The sequence below is a fragment of the Diabrotica virgifera genome, chromosome 4 (genome assembly GCF_917563875.1).
Source record: "Diabrotica virgifera virgifera chromosome 4, PGI_DIABVI_V3a".
In the NCBI taxonomy this organism is placed as follows: Eukaryota; Metazoa; Arthropoda; class Insecta; order Coleoptera; family Chrysomelidae; genus Diabrotica; species Diabrotica virgifera.
The window spans coordinates 232068007-232090030 of record NC_065446.1 but is presented as its reverse complement, the minus strand read 5'-3'; the positions used below and the strand labels follow the sequence as shown (position 1 = coordinate 232090030).

At 34.2% G+C, this 22024-nt stretch overlaps 1 protein-coding gene across 36 annotated transcripts in view; it reads right to left on the bottom strand.

The window, feature by feature from the left end:
- The window catches only part of LOC114327522 (microtubule-actin cross-linking factor 1), an 865580-nt gene that overhangs the window by 380949 nt on the left and 462607 nt on the right, over positions 1-22024 (bottom strand). For 33 of the 36 annotated variants that reach the window (XR_007697614.1, XM_050648743.1, XM_050648735.1 and 30 more), the window contains 2 exons: positions 12692-12751; positions 3562-3651 (listed from right to left, as the gene is read on the bottom strand). Coding sequence is in view for 35 of the 36 variants with exons in the window: in XM_050648743.1 (XP_050504700.1) it covers positions 3562-3651; positions 12692-12751 (150 nt within the window). In the remaining variant the exon portion in view is untranslated. The remainder of the gene's footprint in view (positions 1-3561; positions 3652-12691; positions 12752-22024) is intronic. The other 3 variants (XM_050648753.1, XM_050648740.1, XM_050648747.1) reach the window with 1 other exon arrangement.

The window sequence follows — 22024 nt, the reverse complement described above, 5'->3', positions numbered from 1 at the left end:
ATTCTCAATTGATCTTTGGTTAAACGAATCTTTGTGTAAAGTTTAAAATAAAAAATTCAGCGTTTAAATTTATAATGGAATATGAACAAAAGCAAAAGGCGCACCGGCCCGCGGGCCGGTGGGCCGGCGGCCCAGTCCGGGCCTGGGATATAGTAAGAGTAATAATGTACCCTTACATTTTTATCATTTTTTCTACAACCATGTTAAAAATGCAATTTTTAGCACTCCATACGACCGTTAAAAATGCTACTTTAAGGCGCTAGTGCTTTAAAAATTTTAAGGCACTGCAGTTCGTATTGACCGTATATGCAATTTTGATGTAATGTCATAAAAATGGAATGTCAGTCAAGTTCAGGTAAAAGTTTTTATAGATATTGTCCTGTAATTACGTTTGTAGAAAAAATATTGTATGATATGCGTGCTAAAAAGTACATTTTTAAGGCACTCATGTGAATTGCAGAACCCGCTTTCGCTCATTCTGCAAACTTTCATATGCGTGCCTTAAACGTGTACTTTTAACACTTATACACCTTTAACACTTAACACCTCACATTGAATATATTTGTGGTAAATTAAGAAAAATTATGTACAAATTTTACATTTTAAGAAAATGTTTAACAAAGGATACTATCATAAATATATATAAAGCCCTAGTCGAATCTATCCTAACATATGGAATATGTACCTGGGGTGCAGGTTATTCTAACGTTCTATCCCCCTTAATAATAACACAAAAAACAATTTTAAAAATCATTTTATTTAAAAAGAAATGTTTTTCTTCAGAAGATTTGTTTATAGAAGCAAATGTAATGCAGATTTTTCAACTTTATATTAAAACCATTGTCAGACTCTATTGTAATAATAAGTTACCAAAACCCAGCTCAAACCATCAATTTCTAACTAGATTTACTACTAATAATATGTTAACGACTACTACACCAATATATTACACGGCTGTTCAAAAAAGCTTACTCTTCACAGCTCCAAAAATATTTAACTCTTTACCTCAAGAATTTAAAAATAAAAAATTTATTAAGATAAAGAAATCACTTTCTAGCTGGATAAAAAATATAAAAATAAATAACATATTCTAGTAATAATGTAAAACTTTATAGAACATAGACATAGTCTTTTGTAAATCTTTATTAGGTTAAGTGAATTTTCTCTTGTTTTCTTAATAATCAGTTACCTCCATTAGATTAATTTTATTGATTATAATAAATAGAATAAGTACACACACAAACAATATGTTCATCGTGTACTTAGCATCTAAGTTTTTGCATGTAAACTGATTTTTTCTTGAAATAAAATTATTTTTTATTTTTTTTTTATTTTATTTTTTATATCTAAAAATATACCTAAAAATGTCTAGTGCACAATGTACTATAATAGTTATTTATGATATAAGTGTTAAAATTACACGTTTAAGGCACGCATGTGAATTGCAGAACTCGCTCTCGCTCATTCTGCAAACTTTCACATGCGTGCCTTAAACGTGTACTTTTACACTTATATCATAAATAACTATTATAGTACATTGTACACTAGACATATTTTAGTTTAATGACTCCTAGAATTTATAAAACTCAAACAACTTTGAAGCTGATTATCTCAGAACTATCAAAACTGCACTTAAACCCTTTTACGTCTGACCCGCTCAATTTACTTCCTTTTCTGGATGGGTTGATCGCCAGGGAAGTTACAGGATATGCAACCAAAGTTTACAGAAAGTCAACCCATACCAACAGATTTTTAATCTCCACTCCAACCACAATGTAAACATCAAAAAAGGAATCATCAAATGATTATACGATAAAGCCCAAAACACATGTTCCAAAGAAAGACCATTTCAAGAAGAAAAAACCTGCTAACAAAGGTTTTAACAAAAAAATGACTAAAGGAAACAACAAAAAACATAAGCAGTCCAGCTACTCCCAAAAAAAATGGATGGATGACAATAATATCATATGTAAAGGGCTTAAATTAACAAAATCAAAAAGGATAGAAAATAAGAAGTAGGACATCACAACAACATTTAAAGCAACCAAGACACTCAGATCTATCATGTCCAAAACCAAACCCAACAACATACAGGAGAGGTCAAAAAACTGCATCTACAAAATACCCTGTGAATGCAACAATTTCTACGTGGGAGTTACTGCAAGACCATTATTGTCAGGATTAACAAGCATGAAAAATTGTGATCAACAACTATGACATGGGGGGAGAGGTGGAACTTGTATATCTAGGCAGCATAGATGTTGGTACAGGGCGTGATATACTGGAAAAAATGAATAAGGTTCGTAATGTCCATAATATATGCTTAATTACATAAGCAATGCTTTACTAAAACGGAATTAAAAAGCTTCAGCACAAAATGTAAAAGCTGTTTTACTATAAAAAGCTTCTGAAACCGTTTTCTTGTGGAATGTTGTGGAAAGTTAAATATTATGTTTATACGAAATTAAGCCACAATTGACTGTAATGAAAATTATGTTTTATAATTTTTATTTGACGTTTCCACTGCCACACCCGAAATCGTTTTCAAAAAAGATTATTTTAAAGTCAGGAGTTGTTTTTATAACCCTGATTATATAAGACATAACCTTTCGTCCTTTTCCCTTTGGCATCTTTTACAGTTTTCTGAAGCAAAAAGTCGTCCACGTTCTACTAATAAAATAACACAAATGCGAAAGACCAGCTTCGACTATGGAACTTTGAAATTGGCAGGAAATACAGAAATAGGTATGTACTTTTTATTAACACGTCTCGTTTTGGAAGATATTTTGACAGTCGACGTTTATGTGATTATACAAATCCATTAGTGCCCTATTTCGGAATCAATGACCTGTTTGGAGGAACGTTATTCATTTTGATGGGGTTCCATTGCAGTGTTGGAGGAATATAGTTTCAGTAAATATTATATTAATTTTTCCAGTATGATTTAGAGGTATTTTTGGTATTTCTAATTACTACGCCCCTATCATTCGACACTTCTTTTTCTTTGAAAATACTGCCTAATAGCTACAGGCTACAGCTCGAGAAAATCAAGTTATTTATGCTTCTTCCTAAAAACCTTATTGCGCATGCTTGGAATCAACTTCAGTATACATTAGTAGATGTATACCAAACACTGAATAGCAGTTAAAGTTAAGGTTCCTACTGCTTCAACTTTGAAGGGGTCAATCAGCCAAGATGGTGTTAATATTGTGGAAAATGGTAAACACATTATCAATCAGCTATTGAAGTTGGCATAGGGCAGAGGGCCAATTAGTTGTTAAAAAATGCATGATTTTTAAAAATATTCAGGCGCAAAAACAATATGTCATTTCTAGTTTTTCCATTTTTTAAGGAACTTGAAGTTGGTATTACGGTTGAAATAAAAATGTCGTTGTTGGTGCCGAGATTCGAACTCGCGCGCTCTTGCTTATGAAGCGACAAGGTACTCGCGGAGCTACTGCGTTCACATTTTTTGAATAGGTCTTTAAGGCCTACATCTACCAATAACATAAATTTCATTAAAATATCCTTAAAAATACCTTAAACAAAAGAGATACTTACAAGTTGTTCGCCAGTTAGAACTTCCAAGAGGGAAATCAGGTTGTGTCCATCTCGTAAATCTTCGAATAGATCTCGAATTTGACGACGTGCCTGAAACAAAAGAGAATCAAATTATTATGTGTATTTCATTACACTGTGGTACTGTTAAGGTAAAATAAAAATAGAATGTCAAATTGTACGACCACATAAAGCATATGTGCAAAACATGCGACAATAAAAAACATATTTTTGAAGCGTTCTTTTTTGAGTCATATTCTTATATTTACGATTAAATAGGTTGTAGAAAATACAACTGTAAAACTCGTTAGTTTGGTCTTCTAAAATTAGTTTACGAACAAAAATGACAATCCTACGTACAATTTTACCGTATGGATCTGAATGTTGGCAAGTGACGATGAAGAAAAAATGTAGTTTGGCCTACTGCCTACTGGTAGTACTAGAAATGGAGGAAGTACTAGAAGGAGGAATGGAGGAAGTAATAGAAATAGGAAGAGCGTGTCGGACGTCGGATATCCAGACTTGAACATAATCCAAATGAGGAAATAGAAGCGGAACAGGAAGGATTTACAATACCGTAGATACAATAGAATCCAAACAGCTTTTATGGTACATTTATTGGATAAATATACTAAATATCCTAAATACATTTGGTCGCACAGTTTTAGATTGCAGCGCGCAGTCTAGGTTGAGTTAGGTTGGGTTAGAGTAGACTGAGGTATCTAATACGCAATGTACCTATCGAATTTTATTGTACCTATATAATTTTTAAGATAGAAGGTTAGCAAACCATACCGCACGATTGTATAAATAAGGACAGCAAGATTTCTCTACCGCACCATTATTTTCAAAATATATTTGTTTGTCTATTTGTTTAGTTTAAATATCTTATTTTCACACAAATTAGATAGTTGTTATCCCATTTTGTACCGCAATATAATTAAATTAATTTATCAGGTAAATTGCTTTCTAATTTCTTGAATATTGTTGAATATAATTAAACAATATAAACAAACAGTTTGTCTAATGACATCTCTCTCCACTCACATGCATAAACAAACAGTAGCGTTCTTTCTTAATAAGACATACATAGCATCACAATATAACATTCTAGAACTCGAAGAAATAATATAAACCGATTAAGATAAATACACTCAACCAAACTTATATGGAATTATCTGATATTTTTTTATTATTTTAAGCGAATAAATGAAGAGTGGATATATATAACGGGCCAAGTGACAAAAAATCAATATTTCTGTTTTTTCCATTATAATGGTCTATGCAACAATGACGTTAACCTGTATTATGGGCCAAGTGACAGTTGCATTGGACACAGCTCTAAATAAATTCAACAGATAGCGTCCGCCGTATAGTGTTCCGTTTCATGATATAAATTCATTTTTCTCGATTGTGTATTTTTGTCACTTGGCCCGTTATAATATATCTCCACTCTTCAAACGCTAAATTAAATTTTCTTCCATCGCATCTCTCAGGAGCCTAACTGCAGGTTATAGAACCAAATCACCATACATGCGAGCTACTAAATTTGGTTGGATGAAAATTAAAGGATTTTTTTTACCAATCATAAAATTCCTCCCCAGGACACGACCCTTCCTCTTTTATACATATTTATGAACAAATCTGTCAATTTCCGTTCTTGCTTGTCTTCCTCGCCCTCTAAGTATAGGAATTCGTTAATCATTTGATTTTACATATCCTACTTTCGATTGAAAATAGCACACTTATTAGCACACAATTTAACACGGGATCCCGTAACTTCCTTCTGCTATATATAGTCCAGGGCGCATCTGTTTTGAGATGGACGTTGAGAGGTGACTCAAATTTTTTTGCAGAAATTGCTTGAAAATAACTCAAATAATATTATTTGAGTTATCCTCCCACTCAGAATGGTCCGAAACATTGTTTAAATAATCAAAATTTCAAAATATGAAGGAAAATTCGATTTTTTTATTGGTTTTTTGATTATAACTTTAAAACTATTCATTTCTGAGAAAAGTTGTACTGACATAAAAGTTGCGTAATTAAATTTCCTACAATATAGAATTGGTTAAAATTTAAAAAATAGTCACCCTTGTTGCAAAATATCAATAATTGCGAAAAAAACCATACAAAAGCAAGTATTCGCATTTTACGTTTTTCAACCATTTATGCTACACTTAGCACCTTCATATTTTACCCAGAAAAACTTTATGATATAGTAAAACAACACTGTAAATTTCATTAAGATCAGTTTAATAGATTTTGCAAAATAAATTTTGCAATCCAGTTTTCGCAAAAAAAATTAATTTTTTTTTAAATGTTGCAGGACTGACAATATAGCAGATAGCAAGTTGAATCTTTTTTTGCTTATAAAAGTATACTGTACCTTTCATTTGCAATTTGCAAAATTAAAATCGATTAATTACCACGGCGTCATGAAATTTTTTAAATAAACATTAATTTTTGGTGCTACGCGCAGGGCAGCGGTGTTCGATTCGATTCACACAAGTTGATTTCCACCAAAATTTCTTCCAATCTTTATCTAATATATTATTTTCTTACTCTATATTTTGTTGTATTTTAATATTTTAATTCCACAAAAATCAAACTAATTTTATTATTGTTTGTGAAATATTGTTTAAACAGCTGCATATGTTTAAAAATAATAAACTTTTATTCTCTAAGTTAAAATATATGAACAAAGAATGCTTTTGCTAAAAAAGTGTTATTTCAAAGGATAGAGTATGTGTTTTTATTTTGCAATGAACAAATTTATTTATTTATATTGAAATGTAATAAAAATTAAAATGTATCAATCATTATCAAAGGTCATTGGAATGCCCAATCAGAGCAAACTATCCGCTATCCTGCGCGTAGCAAAAAATAATTAATGTTTATTTAAAAAAATTTCTGACGACGTGGTAGTTAATCGATTTTAGTTTTGCAAATTGCAAATGAAAGGTACAGTACACTTCTATATGCAAAAAACATTTCAACTTGCTATCTGCTTTATTTTCAGTCCTGTAACATTTTGAAAAAATGAATTATTTTTGCGAAAGCTGGATTGCAAAATTTATTTTGCAAAATCTATTAAACCGATCTTAATGACATTTACAGTATTGTTTTAAGGTATCATAAAGTTTTTCTGGGTGAAATATGAAGGTCCTAAGTGAAGCATAAATGGTTGAAAGACAAAGACGTAAAATGCCAATACTTGTTTTTGTATGTTTTTTTCGCAATGATTGCTATTTTGCAACAAGGGTGACTATTTTCTAAATTTTTAACTGATTCTATATAGTAGAAAATTTAATTTCGCAACTTTTATGTTAGTACAACTTTTCTCGGAAATGAATACATTTAAAGTTAAAATCAAAAAACGAAGAAAAAAATCGAATTTTTCCTTCATTTTTTGACATTTTGATTATTTAAACAATGTTACGGACCTTTTTGAGAGGGAGGATAACTCAAATATTATTATTTGAGTTATTTTCAAGCTATTTCAGCAAAAACATTTGAGTCACCTCTCAACGTCCAAATTAACTAATATTTTTACAGATGCGACCTGGTCTAATAGTCCTTGGGCTCGGCCACTACTCTTCTTATCAAAAGCTGCAGGTTTTAAATACATAGTAACTCAATCACTGATATCATCAGAGGATGCATATTATGTATGCATCTGTCTCTGAATAAACTAAAATAATTCAAGATTAATATAGCCTAAAATAATTTCAACTAAAGAAATGGCATGGCTGTCTCAGCGACATCTACTAGAAACAAGTCAGAGTTCTCAATCTAATAAAATAAAAAGTAATATTAAATGAAAACCTTTCAAGGATCATTTTTCTGGATACACCTCCATGGCTTCTAAACATGCAAGCCAAACAAATGCTGGAGCAAAAAGAAGATGGGGGAATTCTACCTCATAACTCATTCACCTCAGTAGAATTCCCTCACCTTCTTTTTGCTCCAGCATCCGTTTGGCTTGCATTTTTAGAAGCCATGGAGCTGTAACCGGAAAAATTTTCCCAAAAATGACTTTTTTTTTTCAAAATGTATAAACATTTGCAATTTCTTTGCAACACGAAAATGCAGCAGCTGCATAATACTCTGATTAAATCGGAGAGTGCAGGAAGAGTCTATACCGGTTTCGGAGGTTTTTCCTCCTCATCAGTAGTCCCATATCCTCTTTTCTCCGATTTCCCTAGGTATCATACTTTGGGCCTTTCCGAATTGCAAAGAACGAAATGCCGCGGATAACCAAAGAAAGTATTCCACCTGTTGTCAATCTGGTGGTATGGGAACGATATTTATTGTCGTTTTCTGTACTGCTTCGATTGATAACTTATTTTGTTTTTTCGGTAGATGGCTCTAGTTCATCCGCGGCATTTCGTTCTTTGCAATTCGGAAAGTCCCAAAGTATGATACCTGGGGAAATCGGAGAGAAGAGGATATGGGACTACTGATGAGGAGGAAAAAACCTCCGAAACTGGTATAGACTCTTCCTGCACTCTCCGATTTAACCAGAGTATTATGCAGCTGCTGCATTTTCGTGTTGCAAAGAAATTGAAAATGTTTCTACATTTTAATTCATTTACTCTTTTGTTGAGTACTAAGGAATCTTTCTTGTTGGACCTTTTACCACGCTGAGCAGATGGGTTGTGAATTATTTAAAATTCCCTCATCTTAATTTCCTCGGCATCCTGTATAATTTAAAATTTTTGAAAATCTCGGGAGGTTGTAACCAAAGAAAGTATTACACCTGTTGTCAATCTGGTGGTATGGGAACGATATTGGTTTATTGTCGTTTTCTGTGGTACTTCGATTGATAACTTATTTTGTTTTACTTTTTTTTTTTTTAAATTATTCTATTGTTTTCTTTTCCTTGAAGGTAGTTCTCACCGTATCTTTCATAAAATGTGGTCCAAGTTTGACAATTTCTGCAAATTGAAGGACATACAAGGTGGGCGGTTAATTTTACCGGTGAGTGTAATGTAACTGAGGCTTGTTCCGCTACTGTAGCAATATAATTAAAGCTGTTTATTCTTTAAATAGTTGTATTTTCACCTGTAATTACGGTACTAGTAGGTGTTTTACAACTCCAATCCATTACGTCTCTTAAAAGCAGTTTAAGAGCTATTACTTTTCTCACGTTTTCTTTTGTCTCGTTTTTTACACTAATAAAAGAGAAATGTCACATATTTAAGCAAATATGGTCGATGCGTATATTTGATTGACAGCTTCTTTACTTTCTGGTATTGTGAATGTTTTTGTCATTGAAATGCTTGTGAGAGCGGCTAAATTTTTTACTGCCAAACTGTTGATTGTAATCATTTATTGTGTGGGAGTTTTTTTTCTTGTTCGTTGTCTGAATATTTTAATTTTTATTATACTTATTGAAGTAAACATTATCAATTTTTACAGTATTATTGTGGAATAGTAGGTACCAGATAATAGGAAAATAGAAGTAGGTATTGGGTTTGTTCCAACTCGATACAAAACCGTTCTTAAATCGTTATGCGCATGCGCAATAACGAATCATTATGCGCAGTAACACATTTTTCGTCACTGCGCATACACGTAACCGTTCAAGAACGGTTTTGTATCGAGTTGAAACAACCCCATAATTTAATAAGACCAATTTGCTCTTTCTACTGTTTGTACAATAAGTAATGATCCATACAAGAACACAGTCGAGAAGTTTACTCATAGATCTGATGTAGCTCATCTACATCAGAGTTAGACTAGTACTGGATAATACAGAAATTGAGCAAATATCTTCGTACAAATACCTTGGAGCATGGATCACAGAAGATACTGATCAGACAAAAGAAATAAGATGCCGCATTGAAATTGCACGATCCATTTTTAACAGAATGAGGAAACTTTTCTGTAATCGCAATATCAATATAACGCTCCGGATAAGAATGCTTCGTTGTTATATTTTCTCCACCCTTTTGTATGGGGTTGAGGCATGGACACTACAACAATCCCACATTAAAAACCTGGAAGCATTCGAAATGTGGTGTTATAGACGTATTCTGAAAATATCATGGACAGATCGTAAAACAAACGCACAAGTGCTCGAACAACTAGGAAAACAATGCGAAGTTTTAAATTCCATAAAAATCAGGAAGTTGGAGTACTTGGGGCACATCACGAGAGGTGAAAAATACGAACTATTAAGGAATATAATGCAGGGCAAAATCAAAGGCAGAAGAAGCGTAGGAAGACGTAAAATCTCGTGGCTACGCAATCTCCGTGAATGGTTTGAATGCAGTTCAATTGAACTGTTCCGGCGCGTAACCAACAAAATTATAATTGCCAGAATGATTTCCAATCTCCGATAGGAGCGGAACTTTAAGAAGAAGCTCATCTACGGCAGTATTAAGACTGACTTAAAACTGTGACGCGATTACTTCATAAGCATGATTTCCTTGGAATTCTATCGAGTGAATTGTTCACAGCTTCTAGTTAACTATGTCAGAGCATGAAAGCACTAATAGGCTAAGATACGATATAAGGTCGATTTGCACCGATCTGTTTAATGGATAAAAATTATTGGATATGTAATTTAGCATGTTAACAATTACAAAAAACTAGGGTTGCCCGATCTAATCTTGTTCTAACTATAATTAATTAATAATTATAAAATGACATTTTTTTATAAATTAAAAAAATATCCACCCGGGCAGATATTCTTTCAGATTTTCTAGGTCATTCTAAACAAAAAAGGTCTTTTGTAATTTTTCTCTAAAGTTGATTGTTTTCTAGTTATAAACAATTTAAAACTGAAAAAAGAACGAAAGATGACGATTTTCAAGGCTCAAAAACATAAGTATAACATATCATTTTTGAAATTACGAAGTACTTAAATTCAAGTTCAAACCTTATTCTATCAGTTCTTGATAAGTCTTTTGGACTTATTTCATTCTGAAACAATGTTTTTTAGTTGTTAATGCCCGTCTCCCCATAAGAAACCTCCCTCATTAATAATTCAAAAAATATGTTTTAGAATAAAACATGGCTAAAATTCTTATCGAGACCTGATAGAAAAGGTTTGAACTTGAATATATTATGTACATACTTAATGATTACAAAAATGATATTTTTTACTTGTGTTTTTTAGTATGATAAGATTGATCCAAAAGATGGCATAACCCAGACATCCAAAGTGAAAGTTCTCCTCCAACACCAAATTGTTCTATATGGTCCACATATTGTTTAGCAAAAAGTCACACCATTTTGAGCGTCGGGTTTGGGGGGGGGGAGGGGGGGAGAAATCGGTAAATTTGTAGTTTGTTGCGTTTTTCGTCAATATTTCTAAAACTATGCGGTTTAGCATGAACAACCTTCTATACAAAAATGTTATACATTAAATTTGAAATAAAAAAGGTCCAATGTATAATCCTTCTAAAGTGAACGGTTTCAAAGTTACAGAGGTAGTATAGTATAATTGGTCCAAAAAAAGGCCTAACCCAGACATCAAAAATAAAAGTTTTCCTCCAACACCAAATTGTTCTATATGGTCCACATATGGTTCAGTAAAAAGTTACACCATTTTGAGCGCCCGTTTTGGGGGGGGGGGGGAGATGGGGGAGAAGTCGGTAAATTAGCAGATTTTTTAAGTTTTTCGTCAATATTTCTAAAACTATGCTTTAGTGTAAACAATATTCTATACAAAAATGTTTTACATAATATTTAAAACAAAAAAGGTCCTATACATAATTGTTATAAAATCAACGGTTCCAGAGTTACGGAGGGTGAAAAGTGGAGGTTTTCGATACTTTTATATTTTTTGGGCAATTGATGATGATTTTGGGTGGTGACGTTGACGTTTCTTCAAGGGCTTATCACTAACATACCATCGGCCACTGAAATAGCAAATTTGATTTATAAAATCCAATCCTGTTAAAGAAAATCAGTGGGAAATTGCCCAAAAAATATAAAAAGTATCGAAAACCTCCATTTTTCACCCTCCGTAACTCTGGAACCGTTAATTTTATAACAATTATGTATCAAACCTTTTTTGTTTTAAATTTCATGTAGAACATTTTTGTATAGAAAATTGTTTACGCTGAAGCATAGTTTTAGAAATATTGACGAAAAACTTAAAAAACTACTAATTTACCTACTTTTCCCCCCATCTCCCCCCCCCCCCAAACCGGACACTCAAAATGGTTTAACTTTTTACTGAACAATACGTGGATCATATAGAACAATTTGGTGTTGGAGGATAACTTTTACTTTGGATGTTTAGGTTAGTCCTTTTTTGGACCAATTATACTATACTACCTCCGTAACTTTGAAACCGTTCATTTTAGAAGGATTATGCATAGGGCCTTTTTTATTTCAAATTCAATGTAGAACATTTTTGTATAAAAGGTTGTTTATGCTAAATCCTATAGTTTTAGAAATATTTACGAAAAACGTAAAAAACTACGAATTTACCGATTTCTCCCCCCTCTCCCCCCCCCCCCCAAACCCGACGCTCAAATGGTGTGACTTTTTTCTGAACATTATGTGGACCATATAGAACAATTTGGTGTTGGAGGATAACTTTCACTTTGGATGTCTGGGTTTGGGTCTAGTTATACCATACTATTTGAGCCTTGAAAATTGTCATCTTTCGTTATTTTTCAGTTTTAAATTGTTTATAACTCGAAAACGATAAACTTTAGAGAAAAATTACGAAAGACCTTTTTTGTTTAGAATGATCCAAAAAATCTTAAATAATATCTGCCCGGGTCGATTTTTTTTAAATTCATAAAAAAATGAATTTTTTTAATTATTAATTAATTATAGTTAGAACAAAATTAGATAAACATGCTAAATTAACATGCTAAATTACATATCCAATAATTGTTATCCATTAAACAGATCGATGCAAATCGACCTTATATCGGATCCTCTACTATAAGTATATACCGCAAGAATATTTAATATAAAAGAATCTATAAATACAAAAAAACACAAAAACATATGCGAAATATATTTGTGGGCTACAACACAACACAAACAACATGCGAAGCAAATTAATTATAGGCCAATAGTTCTACACAATAAAAAAAGATTTGCAAATGGTGAACAAATTGCTACTGGTGAAAAAACATCGACACACGACTTTACTTACTGTAGGGGGACAACAAGGGATGTTGTTTACGAGAACACACACATGAAGACATGTATAAGTCTGAAATATTAAAAATCTTTTTAGTAAAATGATCACAGAATATTACTTGGTAAACAAATTAATACAAAATACGTGCAATAATTTCTGTAGAACTATAATTTGAAAAGAAGTATGCCGGATCATATCATGAATAACAAAGGTGGTCATATACTCTACTAAAAAGAGCCTACGAATTTATTTTTAAATTTTAGTTGAGAATTTTTCTTCATATTTTCAGAAGAAAATCAATATTTTCTGTTTCTCTTGAGTATTTTTTTCTTAATAAATGATGGTTTTGCTTGTTTTCGATTCAGAGGGTTGCACACCCGCTAGACAGGCTGTTTCTACCATTTCAGGCGTCATCAGTAGCTTTTGTAAGCGTGCACACCTCTGAATCGAAAAATAGCTCCACCATCATTTTAAAGGGAATCTGAAAAATAAATCAAATTTCCCATTAGACGCGATACAGCGACATCTCATAACAAATTGAAGAGTCTCAGATGCAGAATCCACCAATTTAATAAAATTAAAATGGTAAATAGTCATTTAAACCTGAGACTTTTCGCGTTGAAAGTTCTTACTGGTACATCCTTTTTCTGCGACTTTTTCAATTAATAAGACAGCAGACGACGAATATAGAAAACGAAAGGGAAACGATCACATTCCGCCTTCATTAGTCTAGGAAAAAGACAGCAGAGGAACTTTCAGTACTCAAACCGAGTAAAGGAAATAAAATAATAAATGATGGTTTTGCTTGTTTTCGATTCAGAGGGTTGCACACCCGCTAGACAGGCTGTTTCTACCATTTCAGGCGTAATCAGTAGCTTTTGTAAGCGTGCACACCTCTGAATCGAAAAATAGCTCCACCATCATTTTAAAGGGAATCTGAAAAATAATTCAAATTTCCCATTAGACGCGATACAGCGACATCTCATAACAAATTGAAGAGTCTCAGATGCAGTATCAGATTTCTCAGATTTTAAAAACATCTTAAGAATGAAAAGTTCTGATTTTGAATTTCTCATAAATGAAATCGGCCATAAAGTAGGCAGGAAAGACACCTTTTTAGATGTAATTCCAGTAAGAGAAAGATTATAGCAGTTATGATAAGATTCTTCGCAAGTGGAGATTCCTACCAAAGTTTAAGCTATTTATTTAAATTTTCTAAGCAAAGTATTTCGAATGGAGAAAGTATTTTGAGCAACTCTTAAATACAGAAAACCCCACAACGACAGGGCAACAAAGACAGTACCAGTTAGCCGAACCTGAAATACCAGGGCCCACACTAGCTGAAGTAAAGTCCGCAATTTCGTCCCTAAAAAACCATAAAGCCCCAGGCCCAGACGGCATACAGGCGGAACTACTAAAAAAAGGGGGAGACAAACTACATCTTGAGATATATCATCTTATAAGAGAAGTCTGGGAAAGAGAAGAAATACCGAAACACTGGCATGAAAGCCATATAATACCTATTCACAAGAAGGGAGACAAACAAATATGTCGGAACTATAGAGGAATATCGTTAATTAATACAACATACAAGATTATATCCATAATACTGTTTAGAAGATTAACTCCATACGCAAAGGAAATAATAGGCGACTACCAAAGCGGATTCAGACCGGGAAGGTCGACTATAGACCAGATCTTCGTCCTACGCCAGGTATTGGAAAAAAACTGGGAATTCAACCGCGATGTACACCAAATCTTCGTGGACTTCAAACAAGCTTACGATTCTGTTAGCAGAGAAGCATTGTGGGAGACTATGGTAGAAATGGGAGTACCTGGAAAACTGGTACGATTAGCAAAGGTGAGCACGGAGAACGCTTCCACACGAATCAGAGTTGGCAGCAACACGTCGGAGGAATTCCTCATTGACACAGGACTTAGACAAGGAGATCCTCTCGCCCCCCTGCTGTTTAACTTTGCACTGGAACATGCAGTAAGGAAAGCTCAGCCACAACTGACAAACGGATTTGCCGCCCAAGGATCAAAAATACTATTAGCCTTTGCGGATGACGTGGACACAATTGCACAATCCACCAGAGATGCAAAAGAAGTTTTCACCCTATTCGAGAACGGAGCCAAGGAAGTTGGTCTTAAGGTCAACGAGGACAAGACCAAGTACATGGTGGTTACGAAGAACCCAAGACCAAGGGTTAGACAAAACGTAACAATTAATGAATACAATTTTGAAGTCGTCAAAGAATTTAAGTACTTGGGAGCGATCATAACATCTGAAAATAACTATGAAAAGGACGTGGCAGCCAGGATTATTGCAGGAAACAGGGCATATTACTCGTTAAGGACCCTACTTAAATCAAAAATACTCTCAAGACCAGCAAAAATAAGAGTATATAAGACAATAATTCGTCCCACAATAACGTACGGAAGCGAAACCTGGACTCTGAATCAGCGGGAAACAACAAAATTACTGGTACTTGAAAGAAAGATACTGCGGACTATATATGGGCCTTGCAGAGAAGAGACAACAGGAGAATGGAGAAGAAGACACAATGATGAACTCCACACAATATACGGAGATGAAAACATAGTACGCTACATTAAATCAAACAGAATACGATGGGCGGGTCACGTACTAAGATCAAGTGACGAAAGACTTCTAAACGCCAGATTCTGGGAAGGCCCGATGGAAAAAGGTCAGTTGGTCGCCCAAGAAAGAGATGGAAGGACGCAGTAGCCAGCGATCTACGCAAAATGGGAGTACAGCAATGGGAAATAGCTGCTCAGGACCAACAACAATGGAGGGAAATAGTAAACGCGGCCAAGACTCACATAGAGTTGTAGAGACAAATGATGATGATGATGATGAAAGTATTTCGAACGTTGTGCTAGAAGTTTGTGACGCTCTCATTGACTGTTTAGAGACAGAACCAATCGAAGTATATTTTTTAAACTTTTTATTCATTGTTTCAGAGATACAGTAACATTTCTGTAAAATTTAATTCATCAGTATTATCTTCTGCACCTGTGCATGATTGAGTGTCAGTGTCTGTTTGAATTGGTATAGCTGGAGAAGTAGCGGATGTAGGTGTAGTGGACGGAATGGAGAACGGCTCAGATTTATTGTATGATTGAGTGCCTGTTTGAGTAGCTGATGAAGCAGTGTGCATCTGTGTAGCGAACGAAGTAGTGAATGTTTCAGGTTGTATGTCTGAACACTCTGCTCTGTAGAGAATATTATTTATGTCAAATTTGGCGCTGATTTACACCGATTTGCCTTTAAGGTTCCGCAAGGTACTTGCTACATAGTCACCATATACTCAAGAACGAACAAGGTGATATGACTCCGATGGTTGCTGCTCGTGTACTATGCCAGAGAAATGTTTCAATAACATGTTTTTAAGTGTAGATACTGTAGATCAGTCGCGGTGAGGTTTTAAAACAATGTTTTATAACTTTCTTTGATGTTTACCGACATCTGTTGGATAACATAAAACATGCTATATATATAACCAGAAAAATGTTATACAACACTGTGTTTTAAAACTTTTTTATTTAAAATTCTGTAACCAGTTACAAAACTTTGTTATTTAACATGTTTTCTTGTATAGTCTGGACCCGGCATTAGATGTAATTTAATAAAAATAATAACTATAATCATAAAAAGAATTAGTTCAAAACTACGAACATCTTTACAAGTGGCTCATTTTTCGTTCTGATCAATGTATTAATCGATTTTTTATAGCAGATATTTTCACGATTTCTTCTGATAGATTTAAAATAACGAGATGGCATTTACTTAATAATAAGCTAAATAGCACCATTTGTATTTTGATTAATACAATCCAAAGAGGGCGTAACCGATTCTCATTTTATGCAATCTCAATTTCCTTAATTAGATATACTGTCATCGTTAGACTGCGTTAACCTACTACTTTAGTTCTTGATCTCTTAGCAAGATAAAAAACCGTTCGATGTTTCTATTAACTAGTCACTGTAAAAAAGGTTATCTAGCATTTTTATCAAAGTGTTAATATATCATAAAGCTCGTGTTGTCTTGTACGACATGTATAAGATAAGTGTATTAATGATATATTGAAACTGGCCATGGTAATCCTAGAGACAAGAATACCTTTATTATGTTTTTGTAAGACGAAGAAGATAGAGAAATGTTAAACATTTTTTAATCACAATTCAGTCAATTATTGTCATAAAAGCAGATAATACAGCGGAATACCAAATGATTGATAAAAAATGGATCGAAAAACCGATGCGAAAACTATCGAGGAATCACCATTATACCTTCTATGGGCAGACTGTACGGAAAGAACGTAGAGGAAAAAATTAGAAATAGACATATAGTGCAGTCATTGAAGCGTAAAATAGGTTTTTACCTCCGAAATCTTTTACTATGAACCGATTTACATGAGATTTTGGAATTAGGCTTATCTTACCCTTAACTTCAAAAGTGATATTGACCCGAACTCCCTTTTTTTATTTTTATGAGGTGAAAACAACCCCTTAAGGGAAAAATTGACATTGAGCCATTTTATCGCCAGAAAACGTGTTTAATAATAAAGAGTGACATTGTGAAGTATTTTCTAACACAGTAATCTCATGATAAACTCATTTTCATCCCCTTGAAAACCGAACAACCCTTGCAAACAACCCCTAAATCGAAAATATTAACAAAAAATTAATTTAGTATGACATAAAAAGATTTAAATATAGAGTGAATGATATTTTACATTCTCTATCTTAATTATCATATTGTTAACTCCCTTTTAACCCTTAAAAACAACCCCTAAATAGACCTATGACTTATCCCTAGATCCAAGCTATCGGAAGCAATGGAAGATATTCAAGTTCCACGAATATTAATAAAAGCAGTAAAATCACTTTATTCCTGAAAAAAAAAACACCCTGTAACCATGGAAAAGAAAATGCGAAAGAATGGGCATACCAGTAAGAAACGAATATCTATATATAACAATAAAACACTGAAAACGTTTGTTTTCTATACTTCCACAAAATTTATTACAACTATGTGACTACAGCTGTTTCGGCAGAGTGCCTTTCTCAAGTACCTTTCTCTGCCGAAACAGCTGTAGTCACAAAGTTGTAATAAATTTTGTGGAAGTATAGAAAACAAACGTTTCAGTGTTTTATTTTTATATAAAATGAACTTAAATCAAGTAACGGTCGAATCCATCGATTATTCGAATAATAAAAAAGATGAAGTTTTTCAATCCTAAAAGCAACATTAATAATATTGAAAATATTAAAAATATTACTAAAATATTTTTAAATTGAAAAACTTATTGGTACATTTACCTGGTGACACCTCCAAGGCTTCTACAATTTGCAAGCCAAATGGATGCTGCAGTGAAGACAAAGGAAAGGAATTCTACACTATGCAATTCACATCCCCCGTCTGCAGCTTGGTAAAGTTCCAACGGAAAATGCACCCAGTTACTCTACGGAGTAATACGAATATAAAATAAAAATGTATACCATTTTTATTATTCAGTTGCAATGCGAAGGCAAAACAATCTTACTTTTCAATTAGAATACGGAGTGCAATCCAGCTCTCTGAATCGCGATTTTCGATTTTTATTGGAATCTCATCGGAGAGAGCGCAGGCTTGTTCTCCATATCCTAACTGACCAGCACCGAGAGCTTTTCCCACGCATTGCAACTGAAACAAATAGGGTAGGTGACTAGCGTCATCTGGCAATTGAAAGATGAAGTTTTTTAATCCTAAAAGCAACATTAATAATATTGAAAATATTAAAAATATTACTAAAAGATTTTTAAATTGAAAAACTTATTGGTACATTTACCTGGTGACACCTCCAAGGCTTCTACAATTTGCAAGCCAAATGGATGCTGCAGTGAAGACAAAGGGAAGGAATTCTAATAAGAATTTGATGAGATTCCAATAAGAATCGAAAATCGCGATTCAGAGAGCTGGATTGCACTCCGTATTCTAATTGAAAAGTAAGATTGTTTTGCCTTCGCATTGCAACTGAATAATAAAAATGGTATACATTTTTATTTTATATTCGTATTACTCCGTAGAGTAACTAGGTGCATTTTCCGTTGGAACTTTACCAAGCTGCAGACGGCGGATGTGAATTGCATAGTGTAGAATTCATTCCCTTTGTCTTCACTGCAGCATCCATTTGGCTTGCAAATTGTAGAAGCCTTGGAGGTGTCACCAGGTAAATGTACCAATAAGTTTTTCAGTTTAAAAATCTTTTAGTAATATTTTTAATATTTTCAATATTATTAATGTTGCTTTTAGGATTGAAAAACTTCATCTTTCAATTGCCAGATGACGCTAGTCACCTACCTTATTTGTTTCAGTTGCAATGTGTGGGAAAAGCTCTCGGTGCTGGTCAGTTAGGATATGGAGAACAAGCCTGCGCTCTCTCCGATGAGATTCCAATAAGAATCGAAAATCGCGATTCAGAGAGCTGGATTGCGCTCCGTATTCTAATTGAAAAGTAAGATTGTCTTGCCTTCGCATTGCAACTGAATAATAAAAATGGTATACATTTTTATTCGAATAATCTATATACTCTAAGTGTCACTGACGACCAAATAGTGCTGGCACAAGACGAAGATGACTTCAGCTTTATGATGAGAAAACTGGAACAGAAATATACAAAGAATGGAATGTAAATCAATCTTAAGAAAACTTAAAACCTAATAACGGAGAATACAGAAATAAAACACCTGGGAATAGACGAAGGTAAACAAATCAATGGAACACACAAGTACAAGTATTTAGGTTTTATAATTCCAAACAAAGGAACAACTGAAGAAGATATAAAAAATAGACTAGGACCAACAAGAGACTGCATACGAAAATTGAACCCGGTGCTGTGGGATAAGGACATCAGTATAAAAACAAAAAGAAGAATATATAACACCATGACATGAAGTATTCTCACTTGGGTGTGAAAATTGGATAATAAATAAATCCAAAAACAGAGATGGAATTCATAAGGAGAAGCTGCAGGGCAACTAGGAGAGATAGAATAAAAATAACATGGATATTAAGAAAATATTGGGAATGAACTCAGATATAACAGACTATATAGAACAAAATATATGTTGACTGTGACGTGTACCTATATTTGTTTTATCGACTACAAAAAGGCGTTTGATAGAGTAAAACCTGATAAACTCATAAACATCTTGAAAGAAGCGGGAGTAGATGATAGAGACTTGAGAATCATATATAATTTGTATTACAACCAAACTGCCAATATTAAAGTGGATGACCAATTGACAGATGCAGTCTCCATAGATAGAGGAGTGAGGCAAGGATGCATCCTGTCCCCGGTGCTGTTTAATATATACTCTGAATGTATCTTCGAGCAAGCGCTGGGAGAACTACAGGAAGGCGTATTAGTCAATGGAGTGCGTCTGAACAACATTAGATATGCCGACGACGCTGTAGTTTTTGCAGACAGTCTAGATGGTTTGCGAAGAATAATGTCGCGCATATCAGATATAAGTAAAGAATACGGACTTGATCTCAATGCGAAAAAAACAAAGTACATGGTAGTCAGTAAGCGCAAAATATTAAATACACAGCTTTTGGTTAACCAACAACTAATTGACAGGGTCGACAGCTACACATACCTTGGTACCAACATAAACAGCCAGTGTGACCACTCAAGTGAAATAAAACAACGCTTAGGAAATGCGAGATCAGCGTTCATAATGATTGTCTCTTTTCAGAAACCACGATTGACTTCTTGCTACCAAAATCTCTATCATCAGATACGTTGTTGTACGGAGTAGAGGCCTGGACACTTTCCGAGGCTTCTTTGAGAAAGCTCTAGACTCTAGGCATTCGAGATGTAGTGTTACAGTCGCATTTTGATAATTTCGTGGGTGGATCGTGTGACTAATCTTGAGGTTCTACGTAGAATGGGCAAGGAATGCGAGATTATTAACACAGTCAAAGAGCGCAAACTAGAATATCTTGGCCATGTTATGAGGAATGAACAGAGATATGGCTTGTTGCAACTCATTCTTCAAGGCAAGGTATTTGGAAAGAGATGACCAGGGAGAAGAAGAATATATTGGCTTCAAAACCTGAGAAATTGTTTAATACATCGACAACCGGACTATTCAGAATAGCAGCAAGCAAAGTTAGGATGGCCATGCTGATCGCCAACATCCGGAACGGATAGGCACCTTAAGAAGAAGAAGATAGAACAAAAGAAATTAACGTGGTACGGACATGTTCGAAGAGCAGACAAAAAACGTTTAATAAACAGAATAACAGAGTGGAGACGGATAGGAACAAGGAAGAGAGGCAGACCCCGAAGATCTTTAAGAGGTGAAGTGGATGAACCAATGGAAAGAAGAAATCTACAGGAAGGGTACTGACAAAACAGACAGAACTGGTTAGATAGAACGGTTAAGGAAGGAATACAGTGAAAACTCTGGAAATAGATGATACAGGCATTTTGCCTATATTCTTGGTATTTATTGATGCTGCAACATAGTGATCAGTTAACTACTGCCTTTTTAGGGAGTCTATCTTCTTCTTCTTCTTCTTCTTAGCCTTCTTCTATCGTCCACGTTTCGACATAGGTCTCTACCAACTCCTTCCATCGGTCTCTATCGTGAGCAACATATTTCCAGTTTGTTCCGGCTACTCTTTTAATATCATCAACCCATCTCATCTGTGGTCTTCTTCTCGGTCGTTTACATTGGTAAGGTCTCCAATGTTGTATTGCTGCATTCCAACGTTGGTCTTTTTGTCTAGCAGTGTGGCCTGCGAAGCTCCATTTAAGTTTGGCAACTTTTGTTGTTATGTCCTCGACTTTTGTTTTTGATCTTACCCAGTCGTTCCTCTTTTTATCTGACAGTCGTATACCTAACATTGCTCTTTCCATTGCTCTTTCTGTTGTGGCTAGTTTATTCATGTTTGCTTTGGTTAGGGTCCAGGTTTGACATCCATATGTCATGATAGGAAGGATGCACTGGTTGAACACTTTGCTCCTCAAGTATTGGGGTATTCTGCGGTTCTTAAGTATCCAACTAAGTTTTCCAAATCCTACCCATGTTAGTCTTGCTCTCCTAGTAATTTCCGCACTTTGGTTCTCTTTGTCAAGTTTTAGGATTTGGCCTAGGTGGATATATTCCTGGACTTTTTCTACCTCACTGTCATTTATAGTTATACGTCTGGGGTCATCTGTGTTTGTCATTATTTTTGTTTTCCTCATGTTCATTTTTAGGTCGACGTATTGGAAGCTGCCTGCGAGTTCCTTCATCATAATTTGCAGTTCCTCAAATGAGCTC